General features: G+C 43.2%; 2 protein-coding genes across 4 annotated transcripts in view; one reads left to right on the top strand and one right to left on the bottom strand.

Moving 5' to 3' along the window:
- PCSK2 (proprotein convertase subtilisin/kexin type 2) overlaps window positions 1-16,421 on the top strand; it is a 257,323-nt gene extending 240,902 nt beyond the window's left edge. The window contains exons 10-12 of the mRNA XM_081096978.1: window positions 804-904; window positions 13,022-13,249; window positions 15,744-16,421. Of these exons, the coding sequence (XP_080953104.1) occupies window positions 804-904; window positions 13,022-13,249; window positions 15,744-16,230 (816 nt within the window). The 3' untranslated portion in view covers window positions 16,231-16,421. The remainder of the gene's footprint in view (window positions 1-803; window positions 905-13,021; window positions 13,250-15,743) is intronic.
- An 8,546-nt stretch (window positions 16,422-24,967) lies between these two features.
- The window catches only part of BFSP1 (beaded filament structural protein 1), a 65,557-nt gene continuing 62,846 nt past the window's right edge, over window positions 24,968-27,678 (bottom strand). For all 3 annotated transcript variants that reach the window (XM_081096974.1, XM_081096975.1, XM_081096973.1), the window contains one exon: window positions 24,968-26,084. In XM_081096974.1, coding sequence (XP_080953100.1) covers window positions 25,120-26,084 — 965 coding nt within the window. In that variant the 3' untranslated portion in view covers window positions 24,968-25,119. The remainder of the gene's footprint in view (window positions 26,085-27,678) is intronic.

Raw genomic sequence — 27,678 nt, 5'->3', positions numbered from 1 at the left:
CAAGCCAAGAATTTGGGAGATGGTTCAATAGACCCACTGAGTTAGTTACACGCTTCCCTACAGACAAACAGAGGAAGAAGGAGAATTCCTGTGGTTCATACATGATTTTAATGAAAATCTGGCCCTCCCAAACATTGAAAGTGAGGTTTTGGTTTTTCTCTTTGTGAAAGTTCTTTAAAACTCAGTTGATCATTGAGAAGATCTCCCCTTTAAGAAGAGTTATGGAGGTGACCACTCACATATTCATTATCTTGGCTCCAAATGTCTCAGAATCTTCCCATGAATTTCAGAGGGAGAGAAACATTTTCTTTTTAATGGCCTGTCCTTTTACGCCAGCCTCAGCTGACCCGGAGTATTCTTCCCTCTTTGATATAGTGCCTGGATGGAAAATAAATGTTAATGCAATAGCCCTTGGGCTTTCCGAAAGATGACCCCAGTGCAATAAAACTCTTGGCTTGGGCTTCTCCACCTATCATGTCTCATTGTAGAACCCAGAAAATGTCTCCCTAGTCTCTGGAATAGATGCAGGTAGTGCTTCTCAGAGCAACTAGCTTGCTTTTATCTTGTGGACACTGTAACTCTAATTGATTGTGTGTCTCTTTTTGCATAGGCTACTAGGAAACTCAGATAAAATGCATGGTTCAAATAGATATATGGGTGCTAAATTTAGCTTTACCTTCATCTTAATCTTCTTCAGAACAAGGAAAAATTTAAATTTTTTTAAAAAAATAGATAATTCTCTGCTCCATATTGTTTTGGGATTCAAAATAGTGTGACTCATTGCTCAATATCTTCTCTTTCAGGCAACCACAGACTTGTATGGCAACTGCACTCTGAGGCATTCTGGGACATCTGCAGCAGCTCCAGAGGCCGCTGGAGTGTTTGCTCTGGCTTTAGAGGCTAAGTATGTTTCCAGCTCGGGCTGAGGGTCAGCTCTGTAAGGTGGACTAACATGTGTCTCTCCACCCACAGTAGGTGTCCATGGAGGCAAAAGTGGATGCAAGAGCCTTCCAACAGTCAGGGTCAATGAACTCTGGTGGGCATTTATAAATGAACCATGGTTCCTAAGTCACACAGACACACACACACACACACACACACACACACCACAAAACTATAATAGGCCCACTGAGAATCCTGCAGACAAACAGAGGAAGGAGAATTCCTGTGGTTCAGACATGGTTTTACTGAAAACCTGGCTCTCATAAACATTGAAAGTGAGGTTTTTCTCATTGTGAAAGTTCTTTGAAACTCAGATCATCATTAAAGTCTCCCACTTAAGAAAAGTTATGCAGGTGATCACACATATCCATTATATTAACTCAACATGTCTCAGAATCTCTCCATGAGTTTTTGATGTAGGGTAACATTTTTTGTTTATTTACTTGTTAATCCTCACTCGAGGATATTTTTCCATTGATTTTTAGAGAGAGTGAAAGGGAGGGAGAGAGATAGAGAGAGAAAAACATTGATGTGAGAGAGACACATCAATTGGTTGTCTCCTGCACGTGCCCTGACCAGGGCCAGGGAGCAAGCCCACAACCCAGGTACATGCCCTTGACCGGAATAGAACCCAGGACCCTTCAGTCTGTGGGCCGATGCTCTATCCACTGAGCCAAACTGGCTAGGATGAGAAACATTTTTTTTAATGGCTTGCCCTTTAAGGCAAGCTTGAGCCGAGCCTGTTTATTCTTCCCTCTTTGGGAGTGCCTTGCCTTCCTGAACAGAAAAGAACTGCTGATGCAATCACCCTAGGAGAGTACAGGACACTGACACCCCTCCACACATATCAGCTACTTGCTCATATACCCAATAGGGCATGTAGGTTGTCTCTTCTTCATAAAAACTTCTCTTTATCCTCTGATCCCGTGGCTATTTTATTCCAATAATACTCACCATCAGCTAAATGAAATAAAGCCATTTTCAAGCTGGGTATCTAGCAAGGTATTCCCAACATGTGTCCAACAGGGTGCTCCAGCTAAAGATTTGTTAACTTATAAGGTGAATTCACTTTTAACACTGAGACAAGGTGGGCAAAGTCATGCAGCATCGACCAAGAAATGGGCTTTACTGGGAAACCTCCCACGCTACAGGTAAGAGGAGACAATCCTCTCTGTTCTCACCGTTCCACAGAGAGGCCCCGTATCCCTACTGCTGGGCACACTTTCGATGTAAGTATCAGCTGAGGTACTTGACAACCTGCTACTCTATATTCTCTTGGTGCAAACCAGAGACTAGCCTTGTTTTTGAACAGTAAACATGTGGGCTTCGGGCACCATGCACTCGGTGTGAGTGCAAATGCCCACCATGTAGGAAGTTGTCTGAAACTGCTGCACCAGCCACTTGTGAGAAGTTGGATCCATGTTCCTGGGGAAGCAGAGTTGAGTCTCTACCTCCCACCCCTCCTCAGCTGTTGCTAGGCAACTGGAGCTTTGAGCATCAGTTTCGAGGCAGCCCTGCTTGTCTCTCTCCACAAATGCATTTTTTGACTTGCAAAAGGGGCAAGAGTTGATTCCTAGAATAGGAAGAGACTTTGAAAGATTATCTAGTCCAGCCCTCTGCCTTCAAGCTGAAAAGGCATAAACATCCTCCTTTTACTGTTAAGGCCCCAAATTGAGAGTGACTCCTCTTTTGGGACCAAGCCAAACTTCAATTCTTGTAACAAAACTCAAGTGGAAATTTTAAGACACCGAGGGATAGACACCGATCAAAGAGTTTCTATTAAGCGCATAGACCAAAACCTACTCACAGATTATATGCATTTCCTGTTCATCTCAGAGCTTGTTGTGCCCTGGAGCCTGAGCTGGCTTTGCTCACTCCAGCTGGGAGCAGACAAGCAGGCGAGCCTGCTGCCTGCCACCGAGCCTGGCAGAGAACAGGGAGCAGGATAACTCCAAAAGCAAGAAGGGGTTTCTGGTCTCCCTTTAAATCTAAGAGGGCAGAACTTCACTCAAAGTCATGCAAAGGAACAACGCAAATTGATGGAGCAAGGCTACTGGATTCACGGGTTCTGCACCAGCTTTCTTGAGCACACACTTGTAGATACCCTTCCAGAAGAGAGTGCAGTCACCACTTAGGCACACTCTGTTTTAGAGCAATGGTCATGAATTTAATGCTCTCTATTGCCATGAAGCAGCGAAGAATGACGGCTGGAAGTAAGTGGTTCAAGCCCATCATGAGAGCCAGCCCTAAAATCCCTCAGAATACCAACTGCCTGAGTTGGAAGCACACGGGGAGGTGAGTTTCCTGCAAGTGGTTTCTAAAGGAAGAGACCAGAAGGAAGTAGAGGAAGCAGGTTAGGGACAGGGAGAAGCCAAGCAAGTATGCAGTTTGAGGAGTTCTGGCCTCAGCTTGATCCCATGGGGAACTCTGGAGTATAAATGTTTATGCCTCAGAGGTTGTTTTCCCTCGAGGCGAGGGAGCTGGGCTGCCATGTTCTTGTGCTAAGAGCCATGCCTGGGAGCATGTCTGGCTTTAGGCACCTGTGGGCAAAGGGACCCCAGTAGCCAGCAGTGAAAACCACTGGTCAGCATGAAATATCCCCAAAAAGAGCCCAGAGGGATGAGGAGGGGAAGACTCTCCAGGAACAGTTCCTACTGCTCTCCTCTGCCTGAGACAAGATAACTGGGAGTCCTCGGTGACGGTGACACATGTGACAGCAATCAAGGGCTCTTTCCCTCCCAGAGGCCCAATAAAACACTTTTACGAAGCAATGTGAATGCAGTAAACAAATTATCCTGTCTCACTGAATACCCCTCGGGACTGTGAAAGAGGGAGAACAACCGCCCCATGATTCCAGTGGGAAAAGGGAAACCCTTCCTTTGTCCTGCCCAATCACCACTGTTTTCCAATATTATAAAGTGTTTTTTTGCCAAATGCTTGAAAATGGCTTATTGAGTCACAGGAAGATTGTTCACATGTCCCCGTGTGACCATTAGAGGAAATTTCAAAGAATTTCTTTAATGGGAACATGTGGGCAGAGGAGGGAGGGATAACTGCTATCTTCAAATATTTTGGGTTCTTCCATGACCGTCTGTGTTGTTCGGACTGAGGTAGGTTTGAGGAGCAGATGTCATAAAGAGGCAAATTTTTGGCTCCAAAGAAGCAGCCATAGTAAAATGGCCCACTAGAACAAGCCTGTCAAACTCAAAGGCTAACACGGGCCAAATAAACGAGGCATGCAGCCCACAGGCTGCGAGTTTGAATGCTTGGTCTAGAACAATGTTTCCAAAACTGACCTTCCAGGGCATGGGTTTGTACATGTAAACTCTTAATCAAAGTATAATAGACTCTGAGAAAAGTGTACAGATATTAGGTATAACTCAATGACTTCTTACAAGGTTACAGACCCATGTAGCCAGCACCCAAATCAAGAAAAAGACTGTTACCTACGTCTAAGTACTGGTCTCTTGTACTCTGAAAGTCCGAGAGATTCCTCCATGCTGCTGTTTCTGGTTATAAGTTGTTCATACTCATTGTAGAATATTACTCCATTCTAAATGGGTAGTTGAGTTGTTTCCACTTTGGGGCTATTATGAGTAATATTGCTATGAACATTCTTGTACATGTCTTTTGGTGAAGCTAAGGACACGTTTCTGTTGGGTATTTTCTAGGACAGTGATGGCGAACCTTTTGAGCTCGGCATGTCAGCATTTTGAAAAGCCCTAATTTAACTCTGGTGCCGTGTAGAAATTTTTTGATATTTGCAACCATAGTGAAACAAAGACTTATATTTTTGATATTTATTTTATATACTTAAATGCCATTTAACAAAGAAAAATCAACCAAAAAAATGAGTTCGCGTGTCACATCTGACACGCGTGTCATAGGTTCGCCGTCACTATTCTAGGGAGTCAAAATGCTGAGTCGGGGGTACACATATGTGCAGCTCTAGTGGATGCTGCCAAGTAGTTTTCAAAGTGAATTTACCCACTGACACTTCCTCCAGCAGTGTATGAGAGTTAGAGTTGTCCCACATCCCTGCCAACATTGGGTATTGTCAGTCTTCTACACTTTAGCCATGCTTATGGGTGTGCAGTGGAATTGCATTGTAGTTTTAATTTGCATTTCCCTGATAACTAGTGAAGATGAGCACGAGGGGGAGTTGGAAAATAATAGATTCCCAACTCTCTGCCAAGAGTCACTGAACACAAGTCCCTGGGAATGAATGGCCCAGGAATTTGTCTTTTCAACCCCACTCAAGGGGCTACATAAGCAGCCAGCCCATTGCTGTTCTGTGGACTGGGGGGGGGGGGGGGGAGGGGCACCCAGTAAGGCAATGGCTCTATGAACCAGGGTGTTGTTGTGCAGAATTTGAATATCTAGACTCAGCCTCTGATTGGGTGCTGGTATTAGATGAAGATTGAAAACAGTACATTTGAATAACAATAGATAAATAAAAAAGGGTTTATTATCCTGTCATGAGAAAGATAATACAGAGGTAAGGAGTCCAGGCAAGTATGGGGGGGTGCCACCGGGAATCAGGCAATCCAGCTTTTTCTGGATTTCTCCTCTTCCACCTTCGTGTTCTATAGGTGCTTCTGGAGCTCCAACCATTGTGTTTACATTTCAGGCAGAAAAAAGGGAGGAGCAAAGGGGGAAAAAAATCCACCAGCTAAGTCAGCCCCATTTAAAGGTTTTTCAAAAAAACTCTGCCCAGTGTCTTCTGCTCATTTCTCATTGGCCAGACTATCATATGACCACCCCAGACTGCAAGAGAGGCTGGGAAATGTAGTTTTATAGCTGATAACATTGCTGTTCTGAATAAAATTGGGTTTTCTTAATAAACTAGAAGGATAGATATGATAGAATTGCTAGTGTCTTCCAGCAACTAAGTGGGCAATCACTCACTTCCTATGGATCTCTGTTGTCTTATCTGAAAAATAGAAAGTTAGATCATGAACAGGTCTTCATGACTTCCTGGTATATTATAGGTCTACTTCAAAGATACCATGCCTCTAGGAAAGTGCATTTTTTAATTGGATATGTGTTTATTTGAGTGTTGAATGTACCTTAAAACTGAAAAACTTTCCATTTACTTTTAAATATTGTGACCAATATATATGGGAAATAGTGTCTATTCTCTTCAAACTTACATTGATGCTCAATATATGAGATATATTTTAATATTAATAAACTCTTTATTGAGTTCTCAGTATCATGCTAGTTAATTTTACATGGTGATCTACCTTTATACCCTACAAAAAAACCTCTAAAGGCTTATCCCCATTTTATATATATACTAGAGGCCCGGTGCACAGATTCGTGCACCAATAGGGTCCCTTGGCGTGTCCTGCGGGGATTCAGGGAGGAGCCACTCCCACTCATCCCAGCCCCACTCATCCCAGTCAGCTGAGTGGCGATCCCTCTGTGGGAGCACACTGACCACTGGGGGGCAGCTCCTGCATTGAGTGTCTGCCCCTTGGTGGTCAGTGCGCATCATAGCAATGGGTAGACTGGTTGCTTAGGCAGATAGATAGATAGATAGATAGATAGATAGATAGATAGATAGATTTTTTTCAAATAGATTTTTATTGATTTCAGAGAGGAAGGGAGAGGAAGAGAACATCAATAATGAGAGAGAATCATTGATCGGCTGCCTCCTGCACACCCCACACTAGGGATGGAGCCTGCACCCCGGTCATGTGCCCTGACTGAGAATCAAACCATGACCTCCTGGTTCATAGGTCAATGCTCAACCACTGAGCCATGCTGGCCGGGCCTTGTTCCCATTTTTTAGATGGGAACCCTGAGCCTCAGATTGTTAAAGTAGCTTACCTAAATTCACATGATTGGAAAATAAAGGGCTTGAAATTTAAACCCTAGGGATGGATCCTGGGCTCCAACTCAGGGTCTTCTCTTGGCCCAACTATGGGATGTGGAAGAGCCACCTTCTGGGTCCAAGGTATCACCATGCATTCTGCCCAAGGCAATAGGATGAAGTGAATGAATTGATTCTTCCTCAAAAGTTGTACATAAAATTGGGTTTTGATTTCTTCAAGATGAGGTTTTACATAGCACAGCTACACAAGGGCAACATGTAAACTGATTTTCTCTCACAGGTCATAGGAGTTAGGCAAACAGACTGTGGAGAAAATACCAACTTGGCTTATGAATGCATCATTTCTCTCAGACTGGAAATAATCGAGACCGTTGACATTGGTTTTTAATCCTGTCAGAGTTTAGAGAATAAACTGAAATTTAAAGCTAAAAGAAAACAAACAGATCTTTCACTACTCCAAATATCTCTTCTTCTGCACAAAAAGAATGAGGCCCAGAGGAATGAAGCTACCTGCTCAGGTTCATACACCTTTCTCTCTTCAGATAAAGATCAATAAGTAGAGGGATTAAAATTCTGTTGACTTCTAGGATTTACCGCATGTTAGCAGAGGTCATTCCTCCAACCTTAACACTGCAACCTCCTGAAAACATTTCAGTGTGCAAGTCCTCCAAAGATGCCTGTTCTCTCCTGAATCCCCTTTGCTGCCTTGATCGTGACTGGGAAGTCAGGTCCAGGATAATTTGATACCATAAATACAGGAATTCTGAAAAACAATGGTGAGGGGCAATCCTCACAGAGAACTAAAAAAAAAAAAAAAGTCAACATTTTGTACTTTACTCTTCCTAACGGGAAGTTGGTAAACCAGCTCTAAGTTTGGGCAAGTGCAGGTCTCTGTGAGAGACCCAGTTCTGCTGATTATACACAGGCGCACAATCTCAAGCATATAATTCACTTTCCAGAACCAGCTTTGAGTGTTTTAAGAAGAGCCCTTCCTGAGTCTCCCTGAGGCCAGACTCCTCTTTCAGCCACAAGAGGCCCGTCTCTTCCTGGGCTTCGGACTGGCTTTTCCAGGACCCCCACGCTCTCCTGCTTAAGACCTCTGCCACGTCTGTACAGGATTTTCTCCAGTGTCCCAAGTGACCTCTTTCTTTGGAGCCCTGGCTTCTCCAAGTGAAAATGTAGCTATCCACTGTCTCCTGGAGAAGCCCTGGGTTCCACTTTGCTCTCTGTGGGTGCTTATTCTAAACCAAGAGCCAGCTGGTCTACCCTGAGTGTCCTAGGACTGATCTACTAGCAAATGTGTATTTATCCCTGGAGCATTGCAGGATCCTATAAGTGACTGAAGCCAGCTGCACAAGTGCAACAGTTTTTATTGATAATTCGCCTGGGACTTACTCATGCATGGCCTTGTGACAGCTCCCAGCTTTGTCCCTTATGGTCATACCTGGCCAGACCCCTGCAGCAACCTCTCATTAGTGTGGGCCTGCTTTCCAGTCCCACACTTTTTCTTTTTTTATTCTTCACCCAAGGATATTTTTCCCATTGAGTTTTAGAGATGGAAGGGAGGGAGAGGAGAGAAAGAGAGAGAGAGAAAGAAGGAAAGGAGAGAGAAAGAGAGAGAGAGAGAGAGAGAGAGAGAGAGAGAGAGAGAGAGAGAAATATTGATGTGAGAGAGACACATCATTTGGCTGCCTCCTGCTCACACCCTGACTGGGGCCAGGGATTGGACCTACAACCAAGGTACGTGCCCTTGACTGGGAATCAAACCTAAGACTCTTCTGTCGCAGGGCCGATGCTCTAACCACTGAGAAAACTGGCCACGGCTCCAGTCCCACACTTCTTGATTCCATTCTCCATGGAACTGTAAATAAAGATCAGATCACATCTCAACTCTGCCACTACTGGCTGTGCCTAAGATAACGTCCCAGTGTTCTGATGTGGGTGCACGGCCTCTGCCTTACAATTCCTGGCTCTCCCTTCCTGTCATACTTGGGGCTCATGCCTTCCTGTGTTTTCTCAAGCGTATCACCTGCACAAGGCTTGCTTTCTCCCGCCTCTAAATCCTTCGTTCCAGAACCTTCTCTCCCCTAGAGCCCTCCCCTTCCCTGTCTTTTCACTCAGTCACTCCTACTTGTCCCCTTGACCGTGGCTTAAAATGCTACTTTCTAAGAGATGCCTGATGACCCCCTGGACCAAAGTTTCTCAGATTTTCTGATCATCGGAATCCCTGCAGTGCTTGTTAAAAATATATCCAAAGCCATGTCAGGTCCACGACTCAGAGTCTCCTGAGAAAATACCAAGTGCTGGCCAGGAAGGTAGGAACCACTCCCCTGGATCAGCTTTGCTTAAGCTTTTGGCTGCAGATTGGACAAGCCCATGGAATCAACATCCCTGGGCCTGTCTGACATCATTATTTTTTTGACGTTTGAGTCACATGCAGCCAAGGTTGAGAACTGCCATCTTAGACCAATGTTCTCAGACATTTGTGTGCAGAAGAATGATCACGTTTGTTTTAAGTGCAATTCTCAGTCTCACAACCTCCCAGAGGCCGATTCAGGAGAGCTGGGGTTGAGGCCAGGAATCTGCTTTTTGTCAGTATCTGCCACGTGCTTCTGACACAGGGGCTTGAGGACCACAGTCTGAGTCCCCCTTGTTGGAATAACAAAGGGTCCACTGTTGGCTTCCTCGGCACCCTAGCTTCCCTTTCATGATAGCCCGCCCTCTATTTTTTTTTCAGTTTCATTGAGATATAATTGACATACAGCACTCTACAGTATAATGTGAAGGTGTACAGCATGATGGTTTGACTTACACATATTTTGAAATGATTAGCACAATATGTTTAGTTAACATGCATGATCTCATAAAAATACAGTAAAAGGAAAAAGAAAAAAATTTTTCCTTATGATGAGAACTTAGGATCTACTCTGTTAACAACTTTCCTATGTATCACTAGCAGTGCTAACTATAGTCATCAAGTTGTGCATTATATCCCTAGTCCTTATTTATACCTAAAAGTTTGTACCTTTTGATCACCTTCCTCTAAAGCCCCACCCCATCTCTGGTAACAACAAATTTTATCTCTTTTTCTATCCGGGTTTTGTTTTGTTTTGTTTGTTTGTTTTAGATTTTGCATGTAAGTGAGATTACATAGTATTTGTCTTTCTCTGTCCAACATATCATTTAGATTAATATGCTCAAGGTCCATCTATGTTTTCACAAGTGGCAGGGTTCCCTTATTTTTCATGACTGAATAATATTCCATTTTATACATAATGGATAAACATCTTTATCCATGCATCTATAAATGGACACTTAGATTGTTTCCAGTCTTGGCTATTATAAATAATGCTGCTATGAATATGGGGGATGCAGATATCTTTTCAAATAAGTGTTTTTGTTTCCTTTGTATATATTCCAGAAGTAGAATTGCTGGATCACATGGTAGTTCTATTTTTAATTTTTTAAGGATCATCCATGTTTTTTTCCATAGTGGCTGCACAAATTTACATTCCCACCAACAGTGCACAGGGTTCCTTTTCCCCACATTCTTGTCAGAATTTGTTATCTCATCTATAATAATAAAAGTATAATGTGCTAATTAGACCAAACATCCTTCCGGATGTCCTTCTGGACGACCTTCCAGACAAAGCCGGGGCTGTGAGGGAAGCCCGGGTTCCGGGTGCCAGAGGGAAGCTGGTGCTGGCAGTCAGGGGAAGAAAGGCCTACTCTTGCATGAATTTTGTGCATCGGGCTTCTAGTCTTTTTTATAATAACCATTCTAACAGATGTGAGTGATATTTCATTGTGGTTTTGTCCCTTCTTAAATATCGAGGCTTGGACTTTCTACAATGTGTCCAGAACCAGCACAGTGCCTGGACATGGTGGACACTGAATAGACATTCATGGAGTCACTTCACTGTGCTGTACTTTTCTACATATGTGTCTTATTTTCCCAACTGTTATATAAACTATTTGAGACCAAGGAAGAACATGTGACATTACTTGTCCTACACCACAATGACCTTTATATTGTAGAAACTCTGTAAATTTATTTTTTATTATTTAGTAGGTATTACTTAAGATGCTCGAGCTGCTATGATAGGATTAAAACTAAAAACAGGTGGATAAAATACTGCTTTACACAACAGTGTATTCTGTTAATTCTGAAATTGCTCAAAAGAGGGAACTACAATGGATGCAGGTTTCTTTTTCTGACATATGCAAATGGAAAACTCAGTTACATTGGAATGTGTACTATGTTCTGGTTTATTTCATAAGTAAGATCCTTGTTCTGACACATCCTCCCTCTCATCTTCTCCTGAAAATAAGTCCCTGGAGAAACGCCGAGGGGGTCCTTCTCCGAATGTCAGGAAGCATAGCACATTTTGTGGCAGACCCCTAGCAAAGATAAGAGATACTCCACCTGCCAAGCCCTCAGGTCACCTCAAAATCACCAGATCCTTTACTTATCAACCGTAAACCATTCTGGGTTTAATGAATTCAGAATCCTATTCTGGCAAAACACTGAACTTTAGGTCATAATCAACTTCGGGAAGTTTCACACCTTTACCTGCGTCCTGGGGATCATATGTCCAAGCTATGTTCTTAATTTTCTCAAATAACCATTGACCTTCCTTGCAACTTTCTCCTTAAAAGCTAAAGATCTACATTTCAAGAGCATATGAATCATTAGTATCTTTTGATTCTGATTCAAAGCTTTGAACCAATGAACCCTACATGTGTTAAAAGTTTATCAAATGAGTTATGTTGTTCCGAGTCCTTTGAATTATTTGACTTCTGAAGAGAACCATGCTGCATGGATTTTCCAACTTTTTTGACCATGACTCTCAGTGAGAAATAATTTTTTCATTGTTACTCAACACACACACACACCAAAAGTTCCATGAAAAAAAAAATAGTTTTCCATATTATATGAAATGTATACTGTTCTTCTTTTCTATTCTATGCCATTCATTTTTTTAACAATAGTCCCATCCATTAAATCATTAGTTCTCAAATTTAACTACCTACTGGAATGACTGGGGAAATGTTAACGATTTACAATACCTGGGTCCCACTCCTGCAGAGCCTGATTTAATTGGTCTGAGGTGTGGCCTGAGCAGTGGGATTTTAAATTCCCCACCAGAAGACTGTTATGTGCATCCCAGTGAGGCAACATGTGCAATAAGTTGATTTCCTAGCCACAAATAGGTCATGACTTGCAGTTTAAAAAACACAAACACTGAGTAACATCAGACACTAATTTCCAAAACCAGTAGCATTTTCAAGTGGACTTGTTTATTCTCTGGACAGTGTGCCAATGGCAGTTCTGTGACCTGTGACCTGGATACTGAGGATAAAAATGTGCAGAAGACATTGTGTCTGCCCTTGAAGAACTGATAGCTTCATTTTCACAAATGAAACACACACATGTAGCCAACACCCAGATCAAGAAACAGCACTGCCAGCACCCAGAAGCCCTTTATGTCCCCTCCCCAATCAAGATGTGACTTCTAACAGCATAGATTAATGTTGCCTGTTTTTATACTTTAAGCAAGTGGAATAATACAACATGTTCTCCTCAGTGTGTAGCTTCCATAGGTTAACATTTTATTTGTGAGATTCATCCATATTATTCGGAGTAGCTATGGATCAGTCATTCTTGTTGCGTTATAGTATTCCACATTCTATAAATACACCTTAACTAGTCTATTCATTTTACTCTGGAGGGGCATTTGAGATCTTCAGTTTGGGCCTGTGACCATTCTTGTACATATGTCTGGTGAATGTATACACACATTTTTGTTGGATACATACCTAAGGATGGAAATTCTGGGCCATAGCTTAAGTATATGGATAACATTAGAAGATACAGCCAAAAAGTTTTCCAAAGTGGTTGCAATAATTTACACTCCTATCAGCAAAGTACATGAGTTCCAGCTGCTCCGCATCTTTGTCGATACTTATTATTGTCAGTCTTATCATTTTAGCCATTCCAGTGTGTGTGTTAGAATGCACATTTGAGATGCATTTAAGTAAGAAAGACAAGTGTGGTTTTTTTTTTAATTGACAAATATAAAATGGTTCTAAATAGTGCATGGGAATTCTCCCTTGACTTGGGGTTCATAGATATTCCAAAATCTTACAAGGGGTTTTTGTCCTGACTTAGTCATTGTGTCTTTCTTCCTCTCTCGCCCTCCCCTTTTCTCTTGTTTCCCAACGGCTTCCGGCATCCAGTCTGGGTCTCACCTGGAGGGACATGCAGCATCTGACTGTGCTCACCTCCAAACGAAACCAGCTTCATGATGAGGTTCATCAGTGGCGGCGGAATGGGGTCGGCCTGGAGTTTAATCACCTCTTTGGCTACGGGGTCCTTGACGCAGGCGCCATGGTGAAGATGGCTAAAGACTGGAAAACGGTGCCGGAGAGATTCCACTGTGTGGGCGGCTCCGTGCAGGACCCTGAGTAAGTGGGTGCCATGGTTCTCCTGCTGCATGTGGAAATGTCCCAGAGATGGTGCCATGGCATTAGTGACAATATCAGATTCCCGCTCTGTCAGGGAGATGTGCTGGATTTGACTTAGGGACAACTAGCTTGCAGAGAGAACTATAGCTATGCACAACTCCTGGGGAGAGGGGGGTACTTACATAGAACACAGCCGTGTGACTCAGAACCCATATTTTTAGGTGTGAGCATTAACTTTTTGGGTGCTTTATGACATTATTTTTCATTGCAAAAACCAACCAGTGTAACCACCTCCCAGATCAAAGAACAGAACACAACCTATATCCCAGAAAATCCTGAATCCTCTTCCACCATAATCTCCCCACTATTCTTCTGACTCCATAGATTACTTTGCCTAGTTCATACTTAATATAAATGGAATAATACACGGTGTTCTCCTTTGTGTCTAGATTGTTTTGCTCAGAATTATGTTATGAAATTCAAGCATGTTTAGTGTGTACTTGTAGCTCATTTATTCTCATTGTTGAATAATGTTTCTTTGTGTGACTATAATACAATTTATTCATTCTACTTGTGGGACAAGGTAAGCATTTGATTTTATTCCAAGTGATGTGGACAGACATGAAAGGATTTAAGTGAGAAGTTCCTTACCCAGAAAGCACTGCGCTGGTCACATGAACCTACTTCTCATTATGGCAAGAGGATTGGACAATAGGGTCCTCTTTATTTAATTCCTTTCCTCATTGGTCCATCAGTAAACTAGAAATAGAAGTTTTTATCATTGTTATTTTTAATGAAGGTTTTGTGTACATACAACGAAATGCACAGGACTTAAGTGTGTTATTTGAGTTTTGATAAGTGTATATACCTGAGTAACCACCATCTAATCAAACACTGGAATATTCCATTACCCCAGAAAGATTCCTCATTCCCCCTTCCAGTTAATTCCCACATCCCTGGACAGCCATTGTTTTCATTCCTGCCCCCAAAGATTAGCTTTACAGTTCTTGGGCTTTCTCTGACTAAATCACATTGCATGGACACTTTGGTATTCAGTTTCTTTTACTAAACATCTCAACCTTCTTCCCCACAGAAGGTTCAGAGAGAATAGGTAACTTACTCATGCTCATACAACTCAGGTCGGAATTAACCCAGGTCTGTCTGATTAACCTCAAAGCTCTTGCTCTTTCTGCAACCTGAAGCTGTCTTCAGAAACCCCTCACGTAATATGCGCATTCCTTACCATATCCCCCCATTGCTTTGCCCTCAGGAAAATACCATTTGTGAGATCAATCCAAGTTATTATGGGCAGTAATATCACTCCCATCGCTGTGTCATATTCCATTATGAGGGTACACCTCTGGGATAATGGCATTTCAATGGTGGTAAATCCATCTCTAACCATCCCATCCCACCCCAGCCTTATTTCTGTTGGTGACCTGAGCCTGGCCAAAGTCAGAACCCTCTCAATATACGTCCTCCCCTCCATTCCCTTTTGGTCCTTGAAAAGGACCTGCAGCTTCTGTAGTCAGTTACCCAGACCTGCATTCAAATCTTAATTCCACCAAATTGGACAATACTTTGACCTCTCTGACCCTCTATTTTAGCAATTCTCAACCTTGATTGTCTGGAAAGATAGCTGAAATGCTGAGATTGACCCTTCTTTCGATTCTAACTCTATGATCAAAGAGATTGCCAAATTTCTCTGATCTTTCAAAGGACTGTTCTTCACTAGGATTAATTAACTCAATTTCAGCTTTTTTATTATATTAATAACACTAACATTAGCAATAATAAGGAACTTAGCACTTTAAAAGAAAGGCATTATGAGCTTCTGTCTCAGTTTGGGTTGTCCCAAAAGTAGACCCTGAGATGGGACTTGGGTGCTAACAATTTGATTCCAGGAAATACAAGTGGGGAAGTAGAGATGTGAGACAGGGAAGAGGAATAAAAGCCAATAAAGAGTACATTGATGAGCAACTAGTTGTCCACTGTTGGCAACTAGGCTCAGTCCCACTGGGGACACTGAGTTGTCTCACTGAAGAATGGAGAAGTTAGGGTATATTTATTCACCACCTTCTGTCAGTCTCTGGTAAAGGATTGTCCCTGAGAAATTAAATCCCTGTCACTAGTAGGCTGTCCTGAGCAAACTCCCACAGAACATGGAAAAGCTCCAGGAGAGATGCTGGGAGATGCTGATACCTGAGGTAGGAAGCAGTCAGGGTACATGGGAGCCGCAGCTGAAGAGGAACTTGGAGGTGACTTAGGAGAAATGGGAAAGGCATCAACATATCTGTCACATTCCCTTTCCCCACAGAAGGTTCAGAGAGAATAGGTAACTTACTCATGCTCATACAACTCAGGTTGGAATTAACCCAGGTCTGTCTGATTAACCTCAAAGCTCTTGCTCTTTCTGCAACCTGAAGCTGTCTTCAGAAACCCCTCACGTAATATGCGGATTCCTTACCATATCCCCTCATTGCTTTGCCCTCAGGAAAATACCATCTACTGGCAAGTTGGTGCTGACCCTCACCACAGATGCATGTGAAGGGAAGGAAAATTTCGTCCGCTACCTTGAGCATGTCCAAGCTGTCATCACAGTCAATGCAACCAGGAGAGGAGACCTGAACATCAACATGACTTCCCCTATGGGCACCAAGTCCATTTTGCTGAGCCGGCGTCCAAGGGATGATGACTCCAAGGTGGGCTTTGACAAGTGGCCTTTCATGACCACCCACACTTGGGGGGAAGACGCCCGAGGAACCTGGACCCTGGAGCTGGGGTTTGTCGGGAGCGCACCTCAGAAGGGGGTGTTGAAGGAGTGGACCCTGATGCTGCATGGCACGCAGAGTGCCCCTTACATTGACCAGGTCGTGAGGGATTACCAGTCCAAGCTGGCCATGTCCAAGAAGGAGGAGCTAGAGGAAGAGCTGGATGAAGCTGTGGAGAGAAGCCTGAAAAGCATCCTGCACAAGAACTAGTGCTGCACCTTGGCTCCGGCGCCTCCCTCCCTCTCCTATCTCTGCCTCTCTGTCCTTGCTCCATTCTTTGTCAGGCACCTAGCAATTCCAACTTCTTGATCTGAAGCTTCGTTCACTGTCAATGATTATTTTCTTTACAATGGAAATAACCTTTTTTATTCTATGCCCCAAATACAGTGTTCCCACCAACATCTACGTTCTATTTGTGACTCTAGGTTCTTTATTTGTGTCACTCAAATAGGTGATATCGTGCAAAGGAAAACTTGGACAACTTTCCCCTCAATTTTTTTCAGATCTGAGAAGAGAAGAGAATGCATGTCAAAAGCTGCACACAGTGACTCCTAGAATGTCTTATTCATGGTCTCAACTGACCTGTTAGATAAAAAAAAAAAAATGAACTGAGCACGATTTTTCAATGACGTAGTTGAAGGTGGCATGATTTGAAAGATGCCATCCATGAGAACTCTAATTACTGGAGGGGGAAGAGTAAAACAGCATGGGCATTGGAAATCTTACCACCAATACCAACACCATAACTTTTCCTACTCAGCCAGCATGACAAATATAAAACCTAAGTAGAGTGGCTGTCCTTTCACCAGCTATTGCTCTGAGTTACGGTAAAATATTCTAGAGAAGTCCAAATTACTCTGTTTGCACAGAATTCATTTCAGCCACAACTTTCTGGGGTTTCTCACATAACTATCCAAAAGGGGAAAATGCAAGGCAGGTCTGGCAACACACCATAGTAGTTTTTAACCCAGGAACATTCCTTTTCCTAATTCATTTGGGAACTTCTTAATCTGATGGGAGCAAGAGGCCAGGTGAGTATTTTTTACAGCTTTGCACGTATGAACTTGGGCTTTGAGTTCCAAAACATGTGTTTGGCAGACAATATCCTACTCCTTCACGTTGTGATTTCTTTGATGTGTTAGGGCAATGGCCTCTGTTCAGGCACAGGTGTATGGAGGGTGACGTGGGCATGTCTGAAGATGTGAGCAGCCATCTTCACATGGACCTTCATTTGTATGGAGCCTTTTCTGCCAAAGTGGGGAATGCCAACTCATCCCCCGCAACTTGAGCCTGAAGGAAGCAAGAGAAGCCCTTAGTAGGGAAAGCACAGGTACCATCTTGGCAACTAAGCAGTCCATGATGGTGTTTAACAGGTCATCTAAAGCTGATACATTCTTCTCCCATGTCTACCCCAAAAGACACCACCCCATTTCATTACCAAGTAGAAATGCTTTCTGACCTGTTTTCCTACTCAAGGATGGACTCCTCATCCCCAATCCCAATGCCCACACATTCCCAAGAAATGACTCATTTGTTTGAGTTGATTCCCAAGAACTGATCAACTACTCTGGCTACATTTCTCCCATCCCCTGGGAGTACATAGCTAAGCCTGGAGTTCCCTTCCTCAAACACCAGAGCACCAGTTTCCATTCCCTGAAGGTTACAACTTTAAAAAAGAAGTCTGGAAAACCCATTTTCTTTCTTTTTTCCCCATGTTGGCATGAATTTGTCTTCTCTAACACCATATGACCTTCTCTATTTAATGCTTTAAAATGTAACAAAATTTATGATTTTTAAAAGAAATTTATTACTTATTGCGAAGGTCTTTTTAAACCAGTTTAGATTTTAAGAAAAAAATAAATGGAATCATCAAAAATTCATTTCCCATTAACTGTCTGAAAATAAACCAAAGGACATTATGTGTGTATAAGTGCACACAGAAATATATATATACATATGTAGACTATACACATGTGTATATATGTATATATATATACATTTGTATAAATGTATATACACACATATACCTAAAATGTGTGTATGCATATTTATTGGAGAAATAGACACCATGTTCATCTTTAAAAGAATATTCAGAGAATATCAAGGTGATACTGGCTGAAGAGAAAAGCCAGTGGAAATTCAGGTGAAAATGTTCATTGATTCCCATTGCATCACCTCTGTAATTTTGCAGCTCTCTGTATAAACATTAAATGTCTTATATGGCAGCAAAAATATAAAATAGTGTCCATATTTTCACAGTTGTGGTATAATTTATGAAATTAGAGAGTAACTTATCAGCTTCTTAATAAAAATGGCAAGTTTTGATATGAGTATACAGTATATAAAAATATATAGTGCTATATAAAAATATTTTGTCTCTATTTCATTTTTTTGCACCAGCATTAACAGTAAAATGTGTCTAGCTAGTGAAGTTTTTATGATATCCCTTATCCTAATGGAAGAGACATTTAGTTATTTATTTTTTTTAAATGAAAATAAGTAAATCATGATTAATCAGGATAACATTGTTGCTCCCTATTACAAAATGTTCTAAACAAATTTAAAAAGTCATGTAAATTAGGAAACTTAACAAGAAAACAATATTTTCCAGAAATTGTGGGATGTGATATGCATTACATAAAAACACTGCCAGCCATTCTAGAAGCAGGTAATAAAATGTTGCCAAAGAGAGATCTAAAAAGCCTGCTTTCATTACTATACATGAAAGATTTATAATTAGCAAACCAATCCTACACAAATAAATCAAATACCTACAGCAGCATTTTTAATACAGTACTCAGGTTATATCCCAGTAGCTGGCCATAAAGTAAATTTAGGAAGACAAGACCACCATTTTGTGATAAAATAAAATAGACCATGCATATTAATGATAAGCATTGTTTTCTGAAATGTATTTTTCAGGGATGTGTGTATGTGTCTAAGTGTGTGAAGTGGCTCACAATATAAAATGCATTTCTCATTGTGGGTCATGGGTCATGGTCAAGATCTATTCTAGAATATATTCATCAGGCCAAACTACATTGTACTGTAGTAACGAACAGTCCAAGAATCTCGGTGGTTTAACACAATGAAGCTTTATTTTTTATTTACACAAATCCTACTTAGGATTCAGTGACTCCCCAATGCCATAGATTCCCATGCAGTGGCTCAGAGATTCAGGCTGCTTCAATCTTCAATCCTATGGTTTGCAATCATAACACAGGTGGCTATAATCCATGCAGAAGAGAACCTGTGGAGGACTCTTACCCACTTTTTTATGTTCAGCCTGACGGAGACACACAGGTCACTTCAGCTACAGAGCATCTGCTAGTACTGGTCACTAACCCTGCCTAAATGTAAGCACCTGGGACAAGTAACAGATGGTTGATAAGTATTAGAGACTCTCCCACAAAAAGAGCTTGACGTGCCCTTAAAACATATTCTTAAGTACTGATTTACATGGCAACCCCTCTGCGTGGATTGTACCATGAACAGTATTATAAACTAGCTGTAGCCCATGTGACCACATGCTATTCTGGCAAATCTTAATAGTTGATAAAATGTTAATATATTTATATTTCATTGTAAAAAAAAAAAAACAATTTTCAAATGTGTCCTATGATATAATACTTACCATACCCAATTAGCAAAATCTTAAGAGAGCCTATGGCTAAAAGCAGACATTGAAAGGTGTTACGGTCCAAAGTCCAATCTTGTGACAAACTCCTTTTCAATACTTAAGTTCGAAGATTGATTTCTAAAAGATTAAGTTCACAAACGTAATTCTTATAGAGTTACCACTACATGTTATTGTTACTGTCACATAAATTAATAGCAGTGGTTTTCGTGTGATCTATGCCTTCATTAGTTGGAGTGATCACATGAAAACCACACACTACAAAACCTTTAGGAAACATAGGCAAGAATTTTAAATTTCGAGAGAAAAATGCTAAATTAAGGGAACTGGTACCCTCACAGCCAATGTTAAGTTCTTGGATACAAAAAGTTTAATTAGATAGAAATTTCTAAAAATCAAAAAGCCAAGCATAGAAACAGAGTTTGGGGGAGAAAATAAGAGGTTCTAAAAATTCTGGGAGTTTGAAGTAACATCAGCACAGCATGTGTCCTGGGCCAGCGAAGGTGATTTGATTGTAGCCAGCTGGGTGGTTCTCTGTCAACAAAAAGGGTGCTAGGAGGAGCCTGCTCTCAGCTCATGGGAGTTAGGAAAATGGAGAGTCGGGGGTGAATGCAGGCAGACAGTATCCAGCGTTGTTCGGCCGTAGGGAAACACAGACTGGTGTAAAGGGGAATTCCAGTCTCTGAAGAGCTGAAGTCTGTTGAGAAGAGAACCCAATACCCTGGGGAAGCCATCCCCAGACAGTGCCTTGAAGCACCTTCTCCTGCCAATGGTCTAATTCTATGCCCACCCACAGCCTCCTGATGCTTTATTTGGCCTCCCAAGGATGGTAACACCAGGAGAGGAGTAATCAGCGTAAGAGGTACTAGCATGGCATCTCCAGGAAAGATGGCCCCTCTCTTTGCATTGCAAATTAATCAACTTAGTACTTGAGTTCTTCCAATAGTCTCTTGTGCATTTCATTGCCAAGAATCCCTTCCCTTGGGTTCAAAAAAATGTGATGGAATTTGGTTTTGGATTTACAAGGGACCAGGAATCGCGGTCTGATCTGAGGCAAGTTTTCCAAGCCAGCCTGTCAGCTTCATTTTTCTCTTTAAAACTTAGAAGAGACTCACTGTGTGTGCACCTGGGAACAGAATGAACTGACCATAAGAAATGCAACTGGCCCAAAGATGAAGACTCTGTCTTTCTAAATTCCTAATGTTCAGTCCTGCGTATTTGGGATGGAATGGGGACAATTAGAGATTTCAGTTCACAGAGTTTGAGATGCCAGAAAAGCCACATGAGGCTGGGAATTCCCTAGGTCTAATGTTAACCATCACCTATTTCCACCACAGAGGCTTCAGGCCAACCCATCCTTACCACCCCAGGGTGGGTTGTCCCATCTCATAGCACACTCAAAGATGTCCCTCTACACCGAAGAGGACACCCAATGGGCTGCCCCAAGCTGGACAAAAGGCAGACACTGCAACCTGTTTTATTCTCTTTTGGCCCCTGTCCTGGAACCACTGACCAACCACAGGTGACAGATAAGCTACCTGGTAAGCTCCCGGTCATAAGGACACAAGCATGTAGGTCAGTGATGGTGAACCTTTTGATCTCGGCGTGTCAGCATTTTGAAAAACCCTAACTTAACTCTGGTGCCGTGTCACATATAGAAATTTTTTGATATTTGCAACCATTGTAAAACAAAGACTTATATTTTTGATATTCATTTCATATATTTAAATACCATTTAACAAAGAAAAATCAACCAAAAAAATGAGTTCACGTGTCACCTCTGACACGCGTGTCATAGGTTTGCCATCACTGATGTAGGTGAAGGGGCAGTTGTGACTAGTAATTGCACCAGCACAGTGAAGTTATTGGCCAAGGATATACCTTCTTGGAAAATATACATCTCATTTCAAAAGCCCTATTTCTTTTAATAAAACTTAAGTCAATTTGGGGTTTGTGGCATCTATTTGCTTTTCTCCAAGCATGAGAAGTTGGAGTCAAGCATTTACACTAATCAAGGCATCTGAATGATGTCCTTCATTATCAATGCGCCAAGTGCCATATGAGTTTGAAGTGACTTCCTTCACCAGCAACATCCCAACTACAAACTTATGATACAACAATTTTAGGAGAAACCTCAGTGGAATTTTGCAACATGAAAGAGGAAAGAAAGAAGAGATGCCAGGTAAGCAGTGTCTCCTGGTATGTAACCTGAATTTTGCATTAGACCCTGCTGGTGCATGCCCTATATCAGGGGTCAGCAAACTACAGTCCAGGGACCCAACCCAGCACGCTGCCTGCTTTGGGAATTAGTTTCGTTGGAAATAACCATGCCTATTTTTCATTGACTGTGGCTGTTTCCACGCTACAATGGCAGAGTTGAATAGTTATAACGGAGGCTGTACAGCCTGTAATTGGGCCTTTTATAGAAAACGTTTGCCAACCTCTGCCCTCTAGCTATCTCCTCGGCCCACCCCAGAGGTCACCTATAAACAGTTTTGTACATGCCAAGGAGCTCTCTCCCTACCAGGTGTTCTCTGGCTGCAGAGATGCGCCAGACCTGGTGTGCTATAGGCAGAAGTGCCAGGGGATCATGCCCCAGGGCCACCTCACCTGAGGAAGGGAGGGAGCTGGTGCAGAAAGATCCCAGCTTCCTGGCCTCCCGTTGAGGCCATTTGAAGATGTGCTACCTGGTCTCTTCAGTCCCCAGGGGGGATGGAACCCCAGTTGCCCACAGCGGTGGCAGCAGGTTAATGCTGCCTGTGTTGGCGCCTCCCTTTGCTGTCTCATGCCCCTTCTTGGGAGACAGAAACTCCAGCAGTGATGTTAACAGAGAGAACTGAATATAAAGCCCCCTCAACTGAGTCATATAAAGAAATATTAACGGCTTAATTAGGAAGGCAAAAGAGAATTCAACTATCACAGGGACTATGCAATCTAACACAGGCAGGAGCCAGGGGCTTACTGGGGAGTGGCACCACGCGCCTGACTCGCCCTCCCTGCCCATGGGTGCAGAGTGAGTGCACATGGCAGGCCCCTGGAAGACCCAGACCTCTGTGGAGGGACTCAACTGGCTGGTGATCATCGGAGGAGGTGATCATGGTTCTGCAAATGTTGGAAAAACTGAAAACTGAATCCAGCTGCTGCTGCAGGAAGTGCTGCTTCCGCCAGGGTGAAGTGCTCCTGGGGCGATGGGGACAAGCAGGATGGAGCAGGTCCCTTCTCCCTCTTGATGAGAAATCGAACTCGAGACCCTTTGGTGGGAGGGCCAATGCTCTAACCCTTTGGTGGGAGGGCCAATGCTCTATACACCGGCCAGGCATCCATTTTTTAATTATCAATTGAATATAAAAATGACCTTTCTTCCCAAAAAGATACCCTTGCCTTTTAAAATAAGAATATTAACTGAACACTTAGTCCAAAAAAAAATAAAAAGACTTCATGGGGAAAACAAAAAGGTTTGCAGTGGTTTATGCTACATAAAACCTATATACTGGCCCAAATTCCTAGTACATTCTGGGCACTAGCTAATGGTTTCCATCATTCTCTCTTAAGCTTTTAAATCATAAATATTTTTAAACTGTGCAATGGAGTAGGTTCTCCATTCATCTTTTAGAAAGAAAAACACAAAAGCACTTTTCTTTATTGAAATCTGACTCCATTTAATATTCTTTCTATTATCCATAACAAGGAAATAAGAGAATGTAACTTATGACTCCATCAATTTTCTTGTAAGGGTGTGTGGTTGTCTTGCCAGATGCTTTTGTTCAGGCAGATGCGCTAATCCGTGTGAGCATGTTTACTCTGTATTTTGTATTTTGGAGCACCTACACAGGGAAGGGGTACTTTCTTAATCAGTACAAATAAAAAATCACTTTGGGACTGTTAGTAGAAAAATAGATGCAAAGAGGCAACATAAAAATTTCTGTAAAGTTTCTAGTTTAACGTAGGTACCTGTGTATACATGTGCATGTATGTGTGCATGTGTGCACAAGATAATGCACACACAGGTATGTTACAGCTTCTTATACTACAGTGACTATTAATAAATCTGCAAGCCTCCCCTTGTCAGCATAGCACACTGTTCTGGCACATAGTATACACTCAATAAACGCTTGTTGGACGAATTAACTCCTAAACAAGAAACTATGAGGTGACATTTGATTTGGCTTTTTGAAACCTGACTTATGGCAGACGGCATTGGTGTCCCACTTATATCCCCATGACCTTTACCATTTCCATGTACTTCCATGTTAATGCCCCAGGAGCAGCCCTCCCCACAGGCTGATAGGAGGTGGTGGATGAAAGCCCTGTTCCCTCACCCCTAAGACAGGATAACTCTGTGGCACATGTTCTAGTCCAGTGGTTCTCAACCTTGTGGCCCTTTAAATACAGTTCCTCATGTTGTGACCCAACCATAAAATTATTTTCGTTGCTACTTCATAACGGTAGTGTTGCTACTGTTATGAATCGTAATGTAAATATCTGATATGCAGGATGGTCTTAGGCAACCCCTGTGAAAGGGTCATTCGACTGCCAAAGGGGTCGCGACCCACAGGTTGAGAACCGCTGTTCTAGTCCATTTCCCAGAGTCCCTCAGGGTGGTGGGGAGGAGGAATTGAGCTCCAGCTGCCCACAGTGCTAACCTGCCTGGCAGCACACCTCTTACTGGCTGCCTCTTTGCCTGTCTCTCTCCCCACTGCCCTACTGGCGCTTCCTGAGATCACATCCCTAAGACACTACATTCAGCCGTGGCCGACATGGCTTGGTTGGTTGGAACGTCAGCCCATAAACCAAAAGGTGGTGGGTTTGATTCCTGGTCAGGGCACATACCCAGGCTGCGGGTTCGGTCCCCAGTCGGGGTAGGTGTAGAGGCAACCAATGGATGTTTCTCTCTCACATCAATGTTTCTCTTTCTCTCTTTCTCTCTCTCTAAAAAATAATCAATTAAAAAATTTTAATTATTAAAAAAAAGAAGAAGAAGAAAGAAAGAAACTACATTTAGAGCCTTGCTTTGGGATCAGCTTCTGGGGGAACCCAAACTAAGGCAGATACCTTTAATCATTTTATCTAACAAAACACTCCTCCATGTGAGCTTGTGCTTGTGCTTGAAATGCAATGGAAATGAGCCAAGGCCATCAACCAGCATTTCCTGTGTGAAATCTGGACACTCTACCGAGTCTCAAAGCACCGCTACGAAGGGCATGTCTCTCTCCTAAACAACCACGGTTTGGTGGCCATTTAATAGAGTGTGTCCTCCGTGTGGCTGAGGCACCTACATTCCCAAGGCCCCTGTTAATTAGACAAACAAGGTGCAAGCAAAACAAACGTTTTTAATTAGGCTTCCTTGGCAATGCCAGACAGGCCAACTAAGGCCTAATCCAAACAGGAACCCCTACTCTTTATCATTTGTTCTACCCATCAAAGCACAGCCCGACAGTGGCCCCAGGGCATTCCTCCAGAGCCTAGAGGTTGTGAGAGCCCTTGTCTCCCAGTTTCTTCTTGTTTGCCTTTGTCTTTCCAATCACGGTCTCCACAATAACAGCAGTTTCTTCATACGTCTGAATGCTCTCAGCTGAAAACTTCTCCATGGATTCCATCACTTCTACCCTCTCATAAGCCAAAGTCCCGGGAGAGCTCCTCTCCTTCAGGCTGCCACTCCTCTCCCCCTGCCCCTCAGCTCCACCCTGACTGGCCCCAGGCCTTTGGGGCGGGGGTGCAGCCGGTCCCTGTGGACCAGGTGTGACCACGAGACAGGGCCTCTTGGGGCCTTCATCCTCCTTCTGGCCATCCTGCCTCTCCCCCGGACCTTTCAGTTCTTCGGTGTCTCCCTCATCCTCCTTGTCTGCAGTATGCTGGCTGGGTGGGTGTTCGCCTTCCCTCCCCTGCGGATACCCCCGTCCATTCTCCCGAGGGGGTGGGGGCTGCTCAGGAGAGGGCTCCATAGCACGATCCCGATGCAGAGAGCCGTCCTCAGTGGAAACAACCACTCCACCCCTGGCTGGGGTAGACACAGAACAGAACCCAGGGCCCATGTAACTGGCATCCCCGGAGACCAGCACGTACCGCCCTTTGGGGTAGAGGTCAACTGGGGGCTCAGACTCCTCGGGGCTTCTCACTTTCTCCTTGACCATCTTGCAGAGTTTTCCAAAGGCTTTGCTTATCTGCCCTCCATCTGGCATGTCCTCTGGACCTCCTTCTAGGGTGGGGGGACTAGCTTCCTCACCCCCCGACTCAAGCTTAGATTCCCCTTCTTCTTTAACTACCACCTGCACCACCTTTGTGTCTTCCAGGCCTTTCAGTGGTGTGTCTTCCAAATTTTCATCTCCTCTGTCTTTAGCTATAATCTCCTTTTTCCTTGGAATGGTCTTAGGGAGGCCTTTTTGTCTTGGTTTTGCTGTTGTTATATCCTGCACAGCTCTGGCAAAATCTTAAAAATAAAATTAAAAAGTAAATGGGCAACAAATCAAATATAGCTGTCAGTGAAAGAGGGAGACAATGCATTCACTGAAAATTATGCTATCTGTTTCAGAGACCAATGCCTAGCGCTGGGGTGGGTTTACTATTTATGGGGCAAAGCAAGGGGGAAAGGGGTCTAGATCTGCAGCATCCATGGCCCACGTTAAGGACCCTCCAATGGTACAACTTTATACAAGTTACTTGACCCCTCCGGGCTTGCAGAGGGAAGACACTGCTATTCTGACTCTCACAGTTCCCATCCCACTGGGTACAACTTACTGAGATGCACAATTCTATTGAAATACCACTTGATAGGAGCAACACCTCCTGTCCCACCTGCTGAGCTCAGCAGCTACTTGGATCCATAGACTAGATCAGGGGTGGGCAAACTTTTTGACTCGAGGGCCACAATGGGTTCTTAAACTGGACCGGAGGGCCGGAACAAAAGCATGGATGGAGTGTTTGTGTGAACTAATATAAATTCAAAATAAACATCATTACATAAAAGGGTACGGTCTTTTTTTTTTTAGTTTTATTCATTTCAAAAGGGCCGGATCCGGCCCGCGGGCCGTAGTTTGCCCACGGCTGGACTAGATGAAGAAAATCCATCCCACAAAGTCATTCCCACCTTGGACTTCCCCAAAGGAGAGTGGGCAGCGCTGCTTGGGCCTCTGACATGGGCAGAGTGGCTTCAGGCATGGGAATCGTATGACTCCACAAGGTTGCTCCCTTGTTGCACATGCATCCCAAGCTAAATAAACATGACCACCCTTTGATCAGCATCCCCTTCCTGCTGGGTAAAGGGGAAGCGATGCTATTAAACTTAGAACTCACAGGAATCCCCTGTTTCCGAGGCCACATTTATTTCTTCAGACTAGCTAAAAGGAAAAACTAAAACTTCAAGAAAACACACAAAATATAACCCTGCCTCATCCATGAGGCTTTTCTGCTTCACTCACCTGGTGATTTTTTTAACCTTTTCATCCCAAAGGACTTTTGCATCCCCGCCCTCTGTTAACCAGAGGGCTAAGCAAGGGCATCTAGCATGAATCACGGTGAAAGAGCGGAGTGCCAGGAAAGGCCATGGAGCCATAAGGAAGGAGGAGAGGCAGAGAGGGGCATGTCAAAGGAACCCAGTGGGGACCAGATATGCAAGAAGGGGGTGCTTGCAGAACCAGTTACAAGCACCCAGTTTCAGAGCCCAGTGCAAAAGAAAAAGGCAGTTCCCGCTGTGCAAAATGATTAAGAATGTAGAGCCCTAGCCGGTTTGGCTCAATGGATAGAGCGTCAGCCAGAGGAAGGGTCCCGGTTTGACTCTGGTCAAGGGCACGTACCTCAGTTGTAGGTGGGAAGCAACCAATCGATGTGTCTCTCTCACATCAATGTTTCTCTCTCTGCCTCTTCCCATCCCTTCTACTGTCCCTAAAAATCAATGAAAAAATATCCTTGGGTGGGGAAAAAAAAAAAAAAAAAGAACAGAAAAACAATGTCAAGACACTGATAGCAGAGCATAAGCGCAGAACAGGGTCCCTCGTGCACGGACCACAGCCCTGGGGCTGGCCCTG

This window comes from Myotis nattereri (genome assembly GCF_964212035.1).
Source record: "Myotis nattereri genome assembly, chromosome: 8".
NCBI lineage: Eukaryota > Metazoa > Chordata > Mammalia > Chiroptera > Vespertilionidae > Myotis > Myotis nattereri.
This window is presented reverse-complemented; position numbering and strand designations above follow the sequence as displayed.